The 20,401-nt window shown below is 41.0% G+C and overlaps 1 protein-coding gene across 7 annotated transcripts in view; it reads left to right on the forward strand.

The window, feature by feature from the left end:
* Nucleotides 1–20,104, forward strand: part of LOC134204444 (uncharacterized) — a 56,009-nt gene extending 35,905 nt beyond the window's left edge. For 2 of the 7 annotated variants that reach the window (XM_062679262.1, XM_062679263.1), the window contains exons 2-9: nt 3,523–3,723; nt 3,907–4,015; nt 4,077–4,176; nt 4,242–4,464; nt 4,543–4,907; nt 18,055–18,169; nt 18,437–18,649; nt 18,706–20,104. In XM_062679262.1, the coding sequence (XP_062535246.1) occupies nt 3,619–3,723; nt 3,907–4,015; nt 4,077–4,176; nt 4,242–4,464; nt 4,543–4,907; nt 18,055–18,169; nt 18,437–18,649; nt 18,706–18,930 (1,455 nt within the window). In that variant the 5' untranslated portion in view covers nt 3,523–3,618 and the 3' untranslated portion in view covers nt 18,931–20,104. Of the gene's footprint in view, nt 1–3,522; nt 3,724–3,792; nt 3,820–3,906; nt 4,016–4,076; nt 4,177–4,241; nt 4,465–4,542; nt 4,908–18,054; nt 18,170–18,436; nt 18,650–18,705 lie in introns of those variants that run through there. The other 5 variants (XM_062679264.1, XM_062679266.1, XM_062679265.1 and 2 more) reach the window with 5 other exon arrangements.
* Nucleotides 20,105–20,401: the final 297 nt, after the last annotated feature.

Raw genomic sequence — 20,401 nt, forward strand, 5'->3', positions numbered from 1 at the left:
TCAATATATTAGCTGAATACGCAAGATATAAGGCTTTTGTGTGTATTTTCTTCTTTTGAAAGAAATATCAACAACAGTAATTTTGCCGTTCTAATCTCAACACTTTTTAATTTAAATTCCATTAATCTTTAAATCGTTCAAATTACAACGGTGCGTGGAGAACGAAATAAAACAAAACAGCAATAAAGTCCTCTAGTAGACATGAGTTTTAAATCAAGAAGTTACTAGAAGTTCAAAATAAAAATGATCTCCGATAATTTGAAAGATGTATCGCTAAAACCGCCGGGAGTTCACAGTTTATTTGAATGAACTAACGAGCCGTTCAAATGAGTCGGCTCATTTAAGTGAACGCTTGGTTTAGAGCGGCTCACCTGAATGAACCGTTTTGCCCATCCCTAGACTTCAACATACCATTTTCTTCATAACTTTTGAACGCAGTAACCGATCGTGTTTATATTCATTCAATAGTGATCAACTAGGATTTGTCCCCCGTCGAAGCAATTTGTTGTGAAAAATCGGTTAAGAATTACTATATAAAAATTTGGCTGATGTTTCTCGGTTTTCGTGTGTACATACACACACATACACACAAACAGACATTTGTTTAGCTCGACGAGCCGAGTCGAATGGTCGAATATAATACCATGGTTCTAAGAGACTTCTATCAAAAGTTCGATTTTGGAGTGAACTAATAGCCTTTCAGTACAACTGACGAGCTCGGTGGTCTAGTGGCTACCGCTTCTGCCTTATAAGCAGGAGGCCAGGCTCGTCCATTTCCTACTTTGTATTTCTATCTTCGTTCTTTCGGTGTTTCACGATCTTCCAAAACAATTCCTACTGTTATAACCTTCCACACAATCCCAATACCTCCCGTGGCACCTATGAGAGGTCGTAGAGTTCTCTGCATCTTTCTTAAGTAGGTGTCCAAATAACCATCCTTCTGCTTCCTTAGCATTCGCAAGGGCGTGGCCAGGACAGATCTCGACTATTGGAAAGTGCTTTGCTTCCATCTAAGAGGTAGTGATTAGTCCCAAATCATTACCTGTGGTAACTGATGAAAGTGATGCTACTCTCGTACAATAGTCTTGGCTTGTACCACCTACGAATTTGTGCGAATTGCTCAATGCTAATGCTAATGCTAACTGATAGCCTTTCAGTACAACTGTGTTGTACGAGAAAGGCAAAAGGTAATAAGATGGTTTTACATTCCTTTTATACCGTGAACACCAGAAATTTTTTAACGCTATTTTTAATGAAGATTTTTTGGACGGTTTTTCATACATTCTTACAAATCCAGATGTCTATTGCATTACTTGAATTCCTTAAAAGCGAGTAGGTTATGTTTGTAAGCATCTCGAGTAACACACTTGTCATAAACCAGTTCATGTAACTTCTGGACAACCAGATTCGGTCGTATTTTTTAACCATTTCATTTATTTGACAGTTGTGTTCCACGCTTTGCGAAGCCAGAATTCTTAAGTATGATATGTTTACAATGTATATCATTTTATCATTAACAGATAGTAGGGAAGGGACATAGACCGTGGTGACACAAGGTTAAAAATTACTTAATTCAGGATGGACAGGATAGAGAATTGAGTTTAGGCTGCTCATCCGGACATTTGACGTTGGAATCGGCTTTTCGTGGTGTCATGCTCAATTTTGGCCAGGCAGGGATTATCTTCCGGATGGCCAGGGCTTAGTTGTACACAGAATAAAAAAAAAAGAATCGAGCGAGAAAAACTGAGAAATAGAAAAACAAGAGCATTAGCCTTTGTAATCAGCCGAGCACAGAAAAGCATAGATAGCCTGCATATAATCCACATCGCGATCTCCCAAAATACCTCTTACTTCCTTGAAGAGTTGTTTACCTCGGGTATAAGGTATAGGGTATAGTTGCCTCTGAAGGCGTCATTTTCTGAGAAGAACCAAACTACGTGATCGATGTCATCGTAACCGGCTCCACACCTACATAAGTTTCTATCGACAAGGCTTATTCAGTAGAGATGTGCGTTTAGTGAATCACGCGAATGAAGCCTCGACTTAGGTCCTCACCACTAAACCACGCTCGCACAGAAACTATGGAAAACAGTCACCGTCCATGTTCATTGTGTGGCCAATTCAAAAAACGCAAAGTATTTCAGATTATTCGTGTAATTGATTGCTAGAGAAAAACAATGAAGTTAAAGCATATTAATGACTAAACTCTTCGAATGTATATTTGTCTTGACGAAGACGCACTGTGTTTCATCGTGGTAAAGATAGGAAGTATATTTTCAAATGCTTTCAAAATGTTATTACCAGTGATAAGGGAACTGTACCGGTTTTGGCCATGTTCCTAATTTGGCCAATTTGGCGAATAACTCCAAAAAAAAAGCAAATCGCGAAGGTTTTATTGGTTCCAACAAGACATATATCCCTCATGATTCAACGCTGCTTTAAACTGATTGATTATTTTGGAAAAATGTGTATTTTTCAGGGTTGGCCAGATTAGGCACTAAGTTGGCCAAAACCGGTGCACTTCCCTTATACTGAAAACTTTTAAATACGTACGGTTAGAACTTTGGAAAACTACGTGTTAGACTACTTATAATTATATAATTATCAACCCATGTTTTTTTTTTCAATCAAAATAATTCAACTTTCATGTTGCTAATCTAAAAATAAATCACTATCTCCGGTAAACATGTGTTTTAATGTTTAAAAAAGCGTCAACCAGCCCCATTTTGTTTTCGCGCTGCCGTCACAACCAATTGTAACATAGTAGTTTTTTTTTTCGTTTACGCGACAATTAATTTGCTTTTGAGTTGAAATACAACTATAAATGATTGTTTACCGAAAAAATATCAACCGCTAGCCAAGAAAAATAAAAATCTCATTTCTCCAACATTTTCCACGTGAGGCAAAAAATAGTACAATCCACCTTTTTATTTGTTTTTACAAATAACTTCTACACTATTTAGTAGGATCCGTGAACTATCAACTATTAGTAAAGTTTCAACTTAGCGGTTTGTTCTGAAAAAAATATCGATTTTGAAAAAGGTGTGGAATTTCACCCGGATTTAGTCTACCTTTGTGACTCGAACACTCGCTTTTAAATAACCATTTTGGCTTTATTCGTGTAATTCCCTGCATAGGATCTTGAATTTATTTGTAATCTTGATCCTCAGAACTGAAAACTGGAGTTTTTAGTTTTAGGGTGCAAAAACGCCAGTGTTCGGAATATGAGTCATTTCCGGGATTTGAGCCAAAACGGTATATATTATACAATTGGCTGGCATAGAATTTTCAATTAATAACTGTGAAAATTCTAATGAAACAGTAAGCTGAATCAAGCCAAATTCCATTTGGAATGTAGTGCTATTGAAGCAAAAAATATTTGAAGCAAAAAGCATTGTAAACATATTATACAAACTCTAATTACATTGAAGTTCAATTTATGTAGATAGCAGCCATAATATGTAAATGTATATTTGTGAATAACCGTTTTACTATCTTTGTGCTTTCTAAATCTTTTTCCAGCTACGATTACTTTTGGAAACCAGCCAAATGAACTGAATAAATACGAAACCTACGAAGCACTGAACTAAAAATACCAAATATAAACTGATTCCAAAGATGGCAGACCACGATCAAAAGAAAATGCAGGAAGCCTACATATCCCCAGGGATTTCACGGGAGCGTAGTTTTATCCGAGCTTCCAACCAGCAGGTAATGGACATGGTAATAATCTCGCTCTTCTGTTGTAAATTTACCTATTTTCGCTAATAAAATGTCTCTTCTTCTAACTCGGAATCTATCAATGGAATGTCGGTGGAGGTATCAATGTTTCAATGAACCATTTCTGTTTCTAGTTGACAAAATAATAAACAATATATTGAGTAACCTATGCCTATTTCTCCACAGAATGCCAACAAACGACGCAGCCTGGCCTTCACCCAGAGTCAGGCAATGCAACATGCCCAACAACAACAGTTGCGTGGTAAGCCACCGATGGAAATCTATCGTCCTCCAAGTAATACCCGCTACTAACAGTAACCTTTTCATGACAAATCTGTAACTTCTACCGCCCGTAGATGTTCGCATGGATGGACTGGCCAACAAACTCAACGTGCATGCTCAAGAATTTCAGATGAACAATCTCCCGGACGGCCGTATGCCGCTGCAGAATTCCAGGTACGCTAGTCCGAACCGACAACGTGTCACATTTCGGTCTAATCGGCTGGATCTTTTTTTTTCAGATCTCTCAACATATACAGCAGCTCCTTGCAGCACTCGAAATCGAACGCGCACATGCCGTTGAACATGCATCCTCGAGCACATCAAATGCAACTGGGCAACATCGGCAGTCCTCAAAGGGGACCGATCATGATGTCTACCCATCCGATGCAGCACGTAGGAGTACAGCTGCAATCTTCCCACATGCCATTGGTCAACTCACCGTCAAGCGGAAATATTTTGCACGTATGACTAATTCAGCTTGTGTTCAAACCATAAGGATCTGGTAATAAGCTTCAACCGTTTTGTTTTTGTCATCCACAGTCTGGACCACGAGTGAAATTTGCCCCAGAGCCGGTGATACACGCAGCACCCCAAGCAACCAATTTCCCCACATCGCAGACCAGCAACAATGGCCAACAGTCGCCGTCAGTAATGTTTCCACCGGGCAGTTCGATAGGCCTTACGCCCCTGCAGCGTTCTAAGTCGCTTTCCTCTGCTGACACGCTGACGCGTGGGTTGGCCGGACTGGGACTGGCGGTGGGACCCGAGGCCAACGATATCGGACAGTTTTCACCGGAGATTCAGGCTATTCTGAACAAAGCCATTGAAGATCCGAACCAGCTGAATGCCCGCTGCCTTATGGAACTGGCAATGCAGCTGATGCACCGAGCGGTGGATGGGCGAAGGTTAGTGATTATCTACCAGTCTTTATGACATAAACTGCAGGCTGTTGTACAACCCATTGTACAGACTTGATTCAACATTAACTAAAATGCAAATGCTATGAATATGCAATAGATCACAAGCAAATCAAAAGCAGATCTCTTTGCTCTAACACAATAGTTTTCTATATCTTGAGACAGTCATTTAGTTCAGCTGATGTGTCTCAAATAAATTAGAAAAGCTTTGATTAGACTCCATTCAAACTGATATTTACATTTGAAATCGAACAACACTCTTGCTGTATAGCAAGGCAGGCACTACAAGGTAGAGATCAGAATCTATAAATTCGCGGGGTAAGTGCAAACGTTTGTGATGGCCAAAAAGAATTTACCGTTGATTAGATCGTAAGCTGTTTCATGATTAGGTAAACTCTATGTGACCTTTTGGATATAACAGATTATGGACAGATAACCGGTCTGTACATTTCCTCACTTATTTAATTAATATAAGCCCGATACAAATATTAATTTTTTTTTATGTCACTCCCCCCCCCCCTTCAGCTTTCCAAAAATATTGAGGGGGCAAAAATAATGTTTTTTAAATTTTGAACATTGTACATAACTGTTTTTATCTTGTTACGAAATATACCATCTATAGACCATAAATTTGTTATCAAGACTATTTTAATTGAAAATACGAAAATATTCTATATCCTATCAGGTCCCGAATATTGAGGGGACTCTTGCTCACAGATTCCGTCCTCCCTTGCAATATGTGGCCATTTCCATCCACGTTTTCAGCATCTATTGTTATCGGTGTCTGATGGCTTTTATGTTGCTCGGCACACAATATCCAGCTGTAAGGCCGTCAGAATTATGAATTTTAGACATCATCTGCGTTATATCTGCCTATACACAACATGTTTCACAATAAAGTAGTACATTCGAATATTGGTGCGTGGAACAATCCGATTGGGTCTCCAAATATTTCGAAAACTCGCGAAGGTAGCCCCAGCCTCTCTGATTCGTGCTTCAATGTCGATCTTAATTTCGCCGTCTGATGATATCAGACTGCCAGGATATTGAAATCCTCCGAATGTCCGGCTACTGCAAAGTTTGAGGAGCTGTTCCCGTTGACACTCAGCCACCTCGTCATGCTGACGTTGATGGTGAGACCCGTCGCAAGTAAACATACGGTTAACTCGTTGTACTAATATAGCATTTCGTGATCATTAGCCAATTCAAATCAAAGTCGTCTAGATATTACACGGAAATAAACTGCCAAAGCAGCTCAAGGTAAGGACTCTTGCTCACAGATTCCGTCCTTCCTTGCAATATGTGGCCATTTCCATCCACGTTTTCAGCATCTATTGTTATCGGTGTCTGATGGCTTTTATGTTGCTCGGCACACAATATCCAGCTGTAAGGCCGTCAGAATTATGAATTTTAGACATCATCTGCGTTATATCTGCCTATACACAACATGTTTCACAATAAAGTAGTACATTCGAATATTGGTGCGTGGAACAATCCGATTGGGTCTCCAAATATTTCGAAAACTCGCGAAGGTAGCCCCAGCCTCTCTGATTCGTGCTTCAATGTCGATCTTAATTTCGCCGTCTGATGATATCAGACTGCCAGGATATTGAAATCCTCCGAATGTCCGGCTACTGCAAAGTTTGAGGAGCTGTTCCCGTTGACACTCAGCCACCTCGTCATGCTGACGTTGATGGTGAGACCCGTCGCAAGTAAACATACGGTTAACTCGTTGTACTAATATAGCATTTCGTGATCATTAGCCAATTCAAATCAAAGTCGTCTAGATATTACACGGAAATAAACTGCCAAAGCAGCTCAAGGTATGGTACACAGTCAATCGCACCCACCAAGATCTTATCGATAACGCCCATAAGTAACAGGGAAGATGAAATCCTTGCCTCACATCAGCGACTATCTGAATGGGGCTAAACAAAGCTCCGATCTGAAAATCTGAAAACCCCTTGCACCCCTGAATTCCACACAGATTTTCGTGACTCAGACAACAGAAATCCCTTCCGTAGTCAATGAATTACAAACAAAGCGACACTTCCAACTTGTTGCCGTGCTCCAGAATGATGCGAAGTGGGGAAAAATATTGCGTAGGGTAAAACGGTATAATGCGCCATACCTGGCCAAAACGCCCCACTTTGATTTCTAAAAAACTATAATTACCTAAGAGCCAAACTCAGTTGGTACCTATAAATATTTGTAAAACTATCATACTATGTGAATATGGAAGTATTTTTGTATTACATATATCAAAATAGTAGCAAAATACAAAAAGTTACAGTTTTGATGTAACTTTCAATGTTTGTTTGCTCAACATTCTGGAGCGACGCAAGCATACTGTCCGCAAAACTTGCACTGGAACACTCAGTTGGGCAACAAAATAACTTTTCTCAGTGGTTAATATGATATAAAATGGCTTCCATCTTCAAAAATTTTAATGTTTTTCAAAAATGTGTTTTACTGGACAAATCGCCCCTGGACACAAGCGCGGTGAGCTTGCGGCAGTTGCTTCCAAATTATATGGAAACTATTGTAATTGTAATTCAAACCTGCTTTAATGGACTTATGTTGGTTTTTTAATGTCAAGCACATAAGGATTTGTAACCTTTTTATTATGGGATTGATAAAATACTAATAAAGGGCTGTGAAACGTATTTGGTTGAGGTGGGGCGTATTGCCCAGGCACTTTTTGAAATCCATTTTTTCACGACTTTTCGAAAAAGCTTAATTACGTGTTCTCTGTAATTTTTTATATGACTACTCACGGGCAATGCATTAGCGACTTCCTGGTCTACCGAATAACACAAACTTTGTATAAATTGCGATGAAAAGTAAAAAGTTATCAAGGAATTGCCTTAGGGGGGCATATTATACCGTCTTACCCTAATAGTTGCTACAACATTCGCACAGACAGTATAGGATCAGCCCTGAACACCTCCACCGACAGCCGACCGACATTGGGGGCCCCTTTAGATTTCATGCTTCGGATGGCTGCTTCATGAAGAACACTGACTGAGACTTGGAGAAAGTATTCGAAGTGCTCGCACCAACATTTCAGCTGTCCAAGTCAGTGAGTAATTGATAATCTCCGGTTGCTGCAACCATCTTTTCTGTCCTGTTCTGCCTGCAGCAGCGCCCGCCTCCTACTTACAGAGACACATACCGTTGACGGGGCTCGAACTCCTCTGATTCTCTCTGTTGCTCAAACTTTGCTTCTCTATGCTCCTCTCTATGTTGTCGCCGGTTGCGATAAAAGCATTCTTCGTCGCCCACTTCTCTTCTATGCTACCACCTTCCAGAATATCAACTACCCGAGCTCCAAGTTCTTCAACGAACGATTTCTTCACAGCTGGATCTTCTAGTCGGTCTATCAACGCTGCGTTTATTACGGGTACCGTCTCCACTTTCAGCTGATCCATTACCAGAGGAGCCAAATACTAGACCTGTCAACTAAAAACGGCTTCAGAGAAGTTAGTCAAACGCTGCTGGCTGCATACGGGAGAAACGGGCGCAGGTGGGCTCCACGGTCGACGATGGAAGGAAAGCCGAAACAACCGTCAATAATAGCCTCTTTTACGATATTTCACGATGCATGACTGGAGCAAAGACAAATCTGTGGATGTCAGAGAAAAACGCGACTTGTCAGTCACTCACCATACCAACTGATCAGCTGAAACGTTGGCTCGACCACTTAGAAACACTTCTTGAAGTTTTGACGACTTATCCTAATTCAGCTATAGGGAAAGGATGACAATTTTCCGACGGCAGCAGGCAGGATTCCGCCACACTCGATCAAGTCAGAGCGATTATGTTACGCTTTGCATCATTGAATTTCAAGAGTCCTCTAGTTGGTACTAATTGACCACAGAGTCCTGCACAATAGAATCACTAGAGTGAGGCAAGAATGGATGTATTATATCTCTGTTGCTGTTGCCCATCGAAATCGACGAAATCATGGACCGCTCTAGCAGCCCACCACCATAGAGCAATCGAACGACCTCAACCCAGATGATGATACTGCCTTATCAACGCAAAAATGCTCTACCGTGTAGAGTAAACTGAATGACCTGGCCGTCTGACTGAATGACACTCATGAACGTCAACAAGACCAAACCGATGGATGTGAACAACTTCAATTGTGCGGTTGCCGGGCAAACAGTGGAGAAGGTCGACAATCAACAACGGGCGGCGGACCAAGATCAACATTTAACATGGAGATCCAATCGGTTCAGGCAATGTATCAAACCTCGAATACGCAACTCTAACGTGAAATCTGTTATGTTATACACCAGTAAGACTTGGTGTGTATTAGCAGAGATCACATAAATTTGCGAGTATCTATCAACCGATGTCAACGTCCATTGAAATCCGATATCAACAGCATATCTACAACGTAAATGGACGTAGGCCGGTCACACACCACGTAAGAGCGGAGAAGAAATCTGCAAGCAAGCTGGACAGGAATCCGGCAGAACATCGTAGCACAGGCAAACCTAGGATCTCCTGGCGACAAAACCTCAACCTTCCGGGACTCGCATGGTCCTGGATCACGCATGCAGCCCCGCCTCTCTTGTGAATGACAAGCGAGCATTTTTCGAGGGTGTTGTACTTTTTACAACGGTGCGAATCCCGGAAGGTTAACAGAGAAATAAACGAAGTCGACAGGAATCAGATTTGGGCCAAAGTCAAGGATGGAGATCTTTTACGTTGGCCCTATGTATCCCTAAAGGTACTCAGAACACACGTACATGGGTGCTGAGAAGGAAACCAGCCCCGGTGTCGTAAAGCCAATGTAATTTTGATTAACTATCTTTATAAAGAAATAGAGATTTATTCAGATTATTTTAGAACTTATTTGGAAGAATGTTTTATTTTACATAAAACTCCCAATAGTAAAGGTTGTTTTTTGTGTATCGTACCTTTGCTTGAAGTAAGGTAAACGAAAATCTGCAACCAGACACCTGAGAAGACATCTCAGATCGTGTGGGGGTTGGGAAGCGCCCAGACAGCAACCGCCGTGCTTGAGCCGAAATGACCTCCGTACGACTATACAAAAATCCCCGTAGTCCATCCGCTAACAAGTAGTAGGGCATGCTGATATTGTGGATTTACTCGATATCAAGATTTTCCCGATTACTTTAACGGCTACTCAGAATGAGCGCAAAAAATCGAGGGGAACGGCAATGTTAATCTATCTATCTATATATATAAAACTCAATGTTTGTATGTATGTTTGTATGTATGTTCCAGCATAACTTCTGAACCCATTTACCGATTTTAACCAAATTTGGAACACACATTCTTTATCTTGAGGAGACGACGATAGGGGGGTTAGGCATGATCTTTGGAAAAGGGGGAGGGTGTGGGGGGAGGTGTATTGCTTAGTTATCGGTCAACTCAGTGTAAATTCTGAACCCCTTGGCCGATTTCAACCAAATTTAGAACACAAATTCTTTATCTTAAGAAGGGGACGGGTCGAGCATGCATTTTTGAAAAGGGGGAGGGTATGGGGGGAGGGGTATTGCTTAATTATCGATCAACGCAGTGTAAACTCTGAACCCCTTGGCCGATTTCGACCAAATTTGGAACACAAATTCTTTATCTTACGAAGGGGACGATAGGGGATTAGGCATGCTCTTTATAAAAGAGGGAGGGTGTGGGAGGAGGGGTGTTCTTTACAAAAGAGGGAGGGTATGGGGGGAGGGGTATTGTTTAGCAATCGATCAACTCAATGTAAATCCTGAGCCTCATGACCGATTTGAACCAAATTTGTATCAAATATTGTCTGTCCTAAGGAAGCGATTTTAGTGGATGTGGTTAAGTAATTTAAAAAAAGGGGAGGGTGTGGGAGAGGGGGTATTGTTTAGTTATCGATCAATTCAGCATGACTTCTGAATCCATTTATCGATGTCCACCAAATTTGGAACCCATATTATCTGTCTAAGGAAGACTATATCAGACTGGGTATGAGTGCCATAGCTAAATGAGAGAGAGGGTATATTCATTAAACGAACAGTTTAGTATACCTTTTTATCGCATAGGTCAATTCAAACCAAACACGTAAGCATGTAATCCCTACCCAAAGGAAACTATTATAGAGAGGCTGGAAGGGACTTTTGAAATGGGGGGGGCGGGGTGTATTGGGATTGGGTATTGTTGTTCATCGGAATAATTGTATGCCCAGTGAAAAGCAATGATTAATGTGTTTCCTTCTGAATGGTGGATGTGATTGCTTCTTCAAAAGTAGGCATTTGCCCGGCATAAGGCAATGGTGGGTGTGATCCCTTCTTTAAAAATATGCGTTGCCCGAATATGGCATCGATGAATGTTTTTCCTTCTTTAGAAATAGACGTTTTCCCGGAATAAGACCTTTCAAACCCACGATCCCTTCTTCAAAATCAGTCAATGTTTCCAAAAGCCTTCTTTTAATCAAATGATAAAGTATGAATAAGTAAACACAACTACCCTGTTGATCAATTGGTTTTATCATTTTCCGATTGTAAACGAAAACTGCAAACCAAACTGGCAATTCCGAGCAAGGCCGGGTACATAAAGCTAGTGTCTTATAAAACTTAATTTTAATGGTTACATATATTTAGTCAAATGAAATCAATTCTTCAATATTACAGTCGCAGAACTTTATGAAATAATGTAGGTATTTTTTTTCGCGGTTTTTTGGGGCAAGTATTAAACATTTTATATCTCACGATCAGGTAATAAATATCATATGCATCTAACTACCCCTCACCTAGTGGGACACGTGCTCATTCTTTAGTCCGCCAAAATTGCAAATGCCACAAAGCACGTGGTTGCCGGTAAACAAATATTCGCTCTTTCACTCAGATTGCTAGTTGGAATTTTTTTTGACGTTTACTTTGTCTCGCTCAAATCAACAACGAATACTCTAGCGACTACTTTAACGAACACTTGGTGGAACGGCTACTCTAACCGACGTGTCCACCTAGCAAGTAAACGTAATATGATGCATCACCGATTCTACTTCACACTTCACATGTATTCCGTATAGTCCGGGAAGTCTGCAATTCCGAACCTTTGCAAGAACTTCATTTCAAAAGTATATCTGACCATTGCCCCCATTTATTCAACCAGGGCCCTGTAGCATAATCAGACTAATAATATTAGCTACAAGTTACAAGTTACAAGTCGAAAAATTACAAGTACTTGTAATTTGTGTTGCATAAAAGTGATTCGCCAACCAATAATATTAGTACTTGTATTATTAGTGGGGTTGAAATTACAAGTCTGTCAGGTTCATTTACCTGTCAAAATTCATCCGACAGTTCACTGTCAATGCGGCGATAAATGATTTGTTTATGTTTTTTGCAAGTTTGTGCATAGAATACTGGGATAGGTATACACGGAACACGAATTTATTATAGTTCTCTCTTTAATTTATTGATTCCGTGGTTAAATCCGGTTTCGTGGTATCGGCATTTTTTACAAAGAAAAGGTATTGCACACTGGAGTGATTTTTACGTGGTTTTTATAGGGGGATTTTGGGATTGACATGAGTTTTAATTTAGGCGATTTGTACTTTACTCGAAAGTATCTTCCATGAAAAATCTAATTTCGCTAGACTAGACGCGTGTTCCTGAAGCAGATCCCAATTCACGTGTTTTGCTGTACTTTAGTCCAATAATTGAAATTATTATGGAATTCAGGCGATTTCTTAACAGATAAATCATCTCAAAATTTAAGTTCAAAATACTTACTGATGATAAATTCGCTTCCAATTTTATTTAAAATTTAAGTAGTTTTTCCTTCCAAGATTGTTAAGTACAACAACCCACATTCGAGTTAAATAAAGTCAACTTAAGGTAAACTAAAGTTACTAAACCCTGCTTTGGGTAATATGTTTTACGTGGATTGGTAAATTACGTGTTAGAAAAGTCCTTTAACACAAATTTGTATTATTGGGCCAAAGTACGGTTTTAAGCGAAAACAACTCATTTTTGAGTAGTTGATGCCGCACCATTTGAATACTTGATGTCAGCATTTGTGGTTCCTCCATCAGAGTTATCCAAAAAAAAAAATCATAATTCTCAGTTTTGTATTGGAACGAGAAATTTATTCTTAGTGCATAGTATTTCACCGTATGGTAATGTAAACCGCTTTGAATAAAAGTTTCTTTCTTTGTTAAGTCGTTAAAAACAATAAAACAATGTACATATATTTACTTTGCACAGCTGAAATATTAAAATAAAAGCTACTTGTAAATTAAATTACAGGACCATTCATACAAGTAAAAGAAACTACAAGCCAACGCTAATAATTTGTACTTGTATTTTCTTTATGCAACAGTTACTTGTAAATTCTGCTAATATTATTAGTGCGCTTTACTTGTAATATTAGACTTGTAAATTAATACTTGTAGAATTATTATGCAACAGAAAACTACAAGTTACAAGCTACTCTACTAATATTATTAGTAAAATTTCGATTATGCTACAGGCCCCAGTTTGAGTTTCACACTTGGCTTAAAAAAAAGTTCTGACAGTACTAAACATTTTGTTGTTATTGTTTTAACAGTTAACAGTTAACATTCTTTGCTATCATTTTCCATGGAATGATTACATTTGGACTTTTTGTTTGTTTCCTTGTTATTTTTATTATCCCCCCACCCCCCTCCGAGAGCTGTCGGACATAAAATAAATTTCATATTTGTATCGGCCTAATTTAATAATAATAATATGTCATAATATTATAGAGTTTTGGCACTTCCTCAGCAAGCGTGCTGAGAATTTTCACCTACCCCGGGCAATCTGAATGCCAAAGGGGATTAGGCTCTGTGGATCTCATTCGCCGGTTATATTAGTTATGGTGGTTCAGGAATCTTCTTACGATGCTGCAAATTCCAAGAACCTCTGTCTTTTGGATGCTATGGAGGTTATGAGATAGTTCCAGCTCTCCTAAGGATCTCAGAAGAGATTTCGGGACGATTCCGGTTGCTGAGATAACAACCGGAATTATACGCACGTCCTCCAGGTGCCACATCTGCTTCAACTCCTCCGCCAAGTCGTGGTACTTCGTTATCTTGTTGGAGAATGTTGTTTGGACATTATGGTCTAGCGGTACAGCAATGTCGATGAAGGTTACCTGCTTCATCCTTTGTCGTAGACCACAATATCGGGCCGATTGGCACGAATGAGGACATCCGTTATGATCTCGCGATCCCAGTACAGCTTCACGAAACTATTTTCCAGAACCGGGACAGGCACATATTTGTAGTAGGCGACAAACTGGTTAACCAATTTGTGCTTTAAAGCAAGCTGTTGGTGCACAATCTTGGCTACTTCGTTATGACGACCGAGATAGGCTGAATCAGCTAAGGCTGAACACCCGGACACGATATGTTCGATCGTCTCTCCTACTGAATTGCACTTCCTGCAGCGGTCCTCCACGTTTTCGTGCAATATATAGTGCCGATAGTTCTTCGTCGCAATTACCCGGTCCTGGATGGCTACCATGAATCCTTCTGTTTCCGAGAAGAGTTCACCCCGCACCAGCCACGTATTCGACGCCGCTTTGTCGATATATTCCAGCTCCAGTTGATGGGGGTGCGTCCCATGCAACTCCTTCTGCTTCCACGATGCGATCATCTCGTCGACAGATTTGATGTCGCAATTCAGCTGATAGTCCTCCTGCGCCAGATGCAGGGCACTGAATCCGTGGTCACACACAGCGCGATAGATTTCGTGGCGGTTCTGGCTTTCCACGAAGTATCTTCGCAACTGCTGGATCTGGGAAACACATAGTGTTTGTATATCGGTGACGCCTCTTCCTCCTACTGTACGTGGCAGGGTGACTCTCTCAATGGACGATTTTGGATGGCGCATGCGATGCTTAGTGAACGCCACTCGTACTGCTCGTTCTAACGCCTCCAAGTCAGTCTTGGTCCACTTCACCACCCTGAAACTGTATGTCAACAAGGGCACAGCAAACGTGTTTATCGCCTTCACCTTGTTGCCGGCCGACAAGAGGCTCTTCAAAATACCGTTGACACGATGCAAGAACTTTTCCTGCAGCTCTTTCTTGATCGTCGTATGGCGAATTCCTTTCAGTTGCAGGAAACCTAGGAACTTGTACGTTTCGCCTTCAACCATGTTTCGAATCTAGTCCTGTTCGTTGACGCGGAAACTGTCGGCATCCACCAGGTGACCCCGGTGTAGATGTATGGATCGACATTTATCGATACCAAACTCCATCCGGATGTCGTTGCTGAATACCGTTACAAGCCGCAGAAATTGGTGCAGCTTCTCCACAGATTGCGCAAACAGCCTCAAGTCGTCCATAAAGAAGGTGTGGGTAATGTTTGTACTCCTTTCCCCACTCTTCAAATGATAGCCATAGTTGTGTTGGTTGAGTGCTCTGCTAAGAGGGTTCATGGCAAGGCAAAACCATAGAGGACTAAAGGTATCGCCTTGGAATATGCCCCTAATGTGAAGGGATGTGCTCCACATCCCCATAGCGTGCTGCATTAGCCTGATGACGTTACCGTCTATCTTATACAACTGCAGTACCTTAAGAAGCTACGAGTGAGGTACTGAGTCGTATGCCTTTTTATAGTCGATATACGCCATGCTCAGGTTTCTTTGCTTGTGGGTGGCCTGCCCAACAACGACTGCATCAATGATGACCTGATCCTTGCAGCCTCGTGTGTTACGTCGACAACCTTTTTGTTCCTCGGTCATCAGGTTGTTGATGTCGCAATGGTTCTGCACCCTCCTCGCTATTACCGATGACAGCACTTTGTACAGACTCGAAAGGCACATTATTGGTCTGTACTTGGCTGAGTTAAAAGTGTTCCGATCCTTCGGCAGAAGATAAGTGACACCCCTAGTGATGAATTCCGGTAGCTGCCCGGGGTTATCTAGTACCGTGTTGAAGCATTCCGCCATCCGCCCGTGGACTGTTGTGAGTTTTTTATACCAGAAATTATGCACAAAATCGGGTCCTGATGCAGCCCAATTCCTGGTATACCTAGTAGCCTCACATATGTCTTGGGCGGTCACGTTGATAGCGGTCATGTCTCCAATTCCACCACAATATTGCTCTTCTTCTGCCATCCACACCCCATCGCCGTTGTGTATGACGGGGTTCTCCCATAGATTGGACCAAAACTGCGTGACTTCTCCAATCTCCGGAAGGCCCTCGCCAAAGTCGGCTTTGTCGTTTCGGATGTGGTTGTAGAACTCCCTTTCGTTGATGTTGAACATTCGATTTTGCTCCTTCCTCTTCGAACATTCTCCATAACGTCGCAGTCGTTTAGCAAGAGCACTCAACCGCTGTACATGGGTGTCGAGGATCTCAGTTATGTTCGCCTCTGTGAGATCACGGAGTTCTGTGGGTTTCACAATTTCAGCAACATTCTGAACTAGCTACGTTGATCGATTCCCCTACTTGTACTGTGCTAATCGACCAACCTTTGACAGCAGTGTGGCGATGCGGGTCTCCAGACGTCGCATCCACGCGGGTTTTTGTGCTTTGGAGCAAGCGCGTCCATCATTATTGGGGCATGTGGGCGCGTCCGCAATCCCAACGTTCTTACAACAGCCACTGCAGCCGAATACACGATAAATTGCAGCTCCTCAAGGTTCTCCACGGTTTCCAAGTACTGTGGCAAAATATCCTGGATAAGGATGCTTACTGCACTTGTCAACCGATAGGAGTACTGCAACTTTGGTATCCGGTGTCGGGACATGGGGTCTGTCCCCACGGAACTGTGTAACTGCTGTGCTCATATGATGGCTAGTTTTCGTCCTTCAATTGCTGTCGTTGTAATTTCATTGTGCGGTGGGTGCAATTGAATCGCGACGGTTACTTGCGATTGATGCATCCAACCCAGCAGAACTCCTTCTCGACGTATTGCCTCCTCCTCCTCTACTAGTTCCTTCTGCACTTCCCGCTTGATGTACTCTACGTCTTCTGGAGTCTGCATATTATGTGACATAATAGCTCTCTGGCGTGTGTACAACTTGTTCTGGTCAAGCTGGGGTGCAAACCGAAGGAACCTCTCATTGAACATCTCCAGCATCGCCGGTCTGCCGGACATATCCGTTTCCATTATTATTACTATCTTAAATAAGAATTAAACGTAGATTGACTCAAGAACTCGGGTGCCCAGAAATGCTATATACTTGCACTAGCTCCAGATGTTCCCGAAAAGTACCCATCATTTTCTGATCTTTCGGTTTCAGCTTAAGCTGGATAAGTTTGAAAGAACAGCAGCAGGTAAATTCTAGATCACGATCTAGAATTAATCTAGGATATTACAAGGGACATGCTCGGATACTTGGCTCCATCAAGAGTATGTCGAAAAACTGTTCTTCTAATGTGTCAACCAACGCAACCAACCCATTTTGTACGGGTGACACGAAGGTTAGCAATATTATCCAACCAATATTATCACCTACTTTTATGCCTAATGAACACAGTGTACAACGGTGTAGCTAAATTTTATGTCGAAAATTAGGCAGCTACCGAAACTAGAACACGACACACACAATTTGGGACTGCCGGTCGGCACTGTAGATCATTGCTAAATAAACGTGATGTTTTAATAAATGGCGAACTGAGGGACTTTATGCAAGTCTTGGCATATACATTTCAAGATGATCCATTGCTTCAGAGATGAGCCTATAGATGATTTCTATGTTATGAATGGTCCATTCGTAAATATGGTATGATATTAAGAAATATAAATGTAATTTCATATTCTACAAAATCACAGATAGCATTTTTGCGAACGAGACCACTAAATGGATGTGTAGGAGTTATCGCGCCTATCTAGAGAGTATGAGGTGGTGGATTTGAGTCTTTTCAAGACATGTGTATTTTCTTTCATAAATTTTATTTGTCAATGTTCGGCACACGTGCACGGCTTAGTCCATTAACTAACAACTTCATCGCCACTCAGTGGCGTAGCCAGGGGGTGGTTTTGGGCATAAACACCCCAGAGACAAAATTTCTAGAAGATATTTTTTTTCGAAAAAAAAAATGTTCAGAAAACCCCCCCAGACCAATTTTTTGGCTACGCCACTGTCGCCACTTATTGTTATTCACTTGCACCTGCTGAATTTCATTATTTCCATTTTCATTGCAGGTACGCACTTCCAATATCACGATTATGCATTTCGATCATTGCGAAAGAACAAAAGGAAACCTTTCTGGAAGCCCTTCTGAACACCTGCCGGCAATGGTACCAAGAACGTGATAAGGTAAGGGTCTATCAGAAAGAATAAATAAAGCACTACATGCAAAAAAAGCGTTCCCGACTTCGTGAACCAGCAAAAATACACCGTGATTTAAATCATGGATTCGGGAACACCAGTCACGTTTTCCAGAATGTTCCAGAAAACGTGACTTTGTTCCCGAATCCGTGGCTGTTGTTCATGAAAAAATACACCGTGAACTTGTCAGTTCACGATTTCATGAACGCTTTTTTTTTTGCGTGTAAAATAAAATACTGCTTTTTCCTATTGTAGGTCCTAGGCCCACCGATGAACATCAAAAACCCTTCACGACCCCGATTCACCGCATTTATGGCCTTTTTGACGGAGATGTTTTGCCAACTGAAACGTCGTCAACTGCAACTTCGGACGGAATGCGACGGCGTGCCGCCTCCTATCGTACTGTTGACTGTTTTGGGAAAGTGCTGCGAAGATTGTGTCAAACCGCCGGTTCGATCACTTTCCGAGGTAATCCTGCTATCAATATTATACTTTGATTTATTGATCTATTCAATTCATTCTAGATCGAATGCCTCTTTTTCGTACTGACCTGTATCGGGCGGGACCTGGAGACACACTTGCCGCAACAGCTGGAAACCCTCCTGGCCGGAGTCCGTGATGCGTTCCTGAACTCGTCTGCCTCAGCCCCGGCCATCCGCCGCACCTTGCTGCAGTTGATCGAACTGCAAGCCTCCAGATGGCAGCTACCCGGCAATACCGTGCTCTACTACTATCCATCGTCCAAATAGATGCACGCACGTGATCGAACGAATTAGCGGATTGGATTGATGGACTGCCAGTCTGGTTGGTTTTCGCATGTGGAGTTTCCTACCAACAACATTCATTGAATCTACTATTTAGCAGCCACCTACCGTCGACGCAGGTGTTGGAGAATGGAGAAAATGTCGAACCAAACGAACAAACAAAAATAAATCGAACAGTAGAGACAGAGAACGAAACACACTGGAAGTGAAGCTTATAAAACAAACAAAAAAAAACGACTCGATCAGACTACATTCCATCAAAACACTAACATTTTGAAGGCAAAGAAGAAAGTTAGTATACTTTTATTTATTATTAAATTTGAAATAATGCAACAATCTTGAAGATTTAATCTTAAGATCCAAGAATTTTAACGAGCCTTTGATTATTGTTTTCAATTACTCATAACGAAAATTTCTCCTATTGTGTTAGAACGAAACGATTTTAGAACTTTAGATATCTTACCAAACAATAAAACTGATGGAAGTAATCTCTTAAAACAAATAACGAAATGTAAATGGACTAGTCATTTCTGTATTATATTGTCTAGAGCACAAGATATGGAATCTGTTACATACTATTAAATAGAACATATAGCGTAACGTCAACAAAACTCATGAAACAACAAATCAAACAATGACTGACTAACATCCTCGTGTTGCATCACTATTATAATTTCATTACGTATATATCAACCAACCAACGCACCGCAAAAGCTCTTAGATATGTACCATGTAGGGTACAGCAAGCGCACTTGTATAAGGCATGCCAATGATGTTTACCTTAAGGGCCTGATGATGATAAGACAGGAGGGCCGCTACTGGTTGTTAACTTATTTAACTTATTCAGATCCAAGTGGTTCAGTAGATTGATGAGCGAGAGAGGGAGAGCCGACGACAATGAAAAGATTACGGCTAAGCTGAATGATGTAGGTTTTTCTTCGCCGCAAAGGGTATAGAACAGTGAAAGATCAGTTTCATAATTGCGTGCGAAACATTTGCTGTGAAGATGAAATAAATGGTAGAAATGGAACGTGTTTTATAAGCCCTGGGACAATTATTAATAGAAAATTATGTATTTTGAGTGCCGTTCGTGCAACTTTGTGTCATAATGAGATTTTTTTTCTAGGAAATAAATTATTGATCCCATGATTGATTATGGGATTAGTATGTAATTAATTATCCGAAAGCAATTTATTACCTAATTAAAAAACAGCGGTGGTGATGCCTTTCTTGGTCTTTATAAAATGTATCAAAAGAAGCTCTTTAGAGAAGTATAAAAAAAAGTATATACGGTACAAGATTTTTGGAAGTTCATTTATTATAGACATTACAGACAGTTGTTTGCAATAGTTTTTCTTAAAATAAAAATATGTGCCAAAAAATGCAGCATAAATGGATTGTGAAGAAATCATATCAAATCTGTCATAAAATCGTTTTCACGAAATTAGGTGCAGAC

This window comes from Armigeres subalbatus, unplaced genomic scaffold (genome assembly GCF_024139115.2).
Source record: "Armigeres subalbatus isolate Guangzhou_Male unplaced genomic scaffold, GZ_Asu_2 Contig58, whole genome shotgun sequence".
NCBI lineage: Eukaryota > Metazoa > Arthropoda > Insecta > Diptera > Culicidae > Armigeres > Armigeres subalbatus.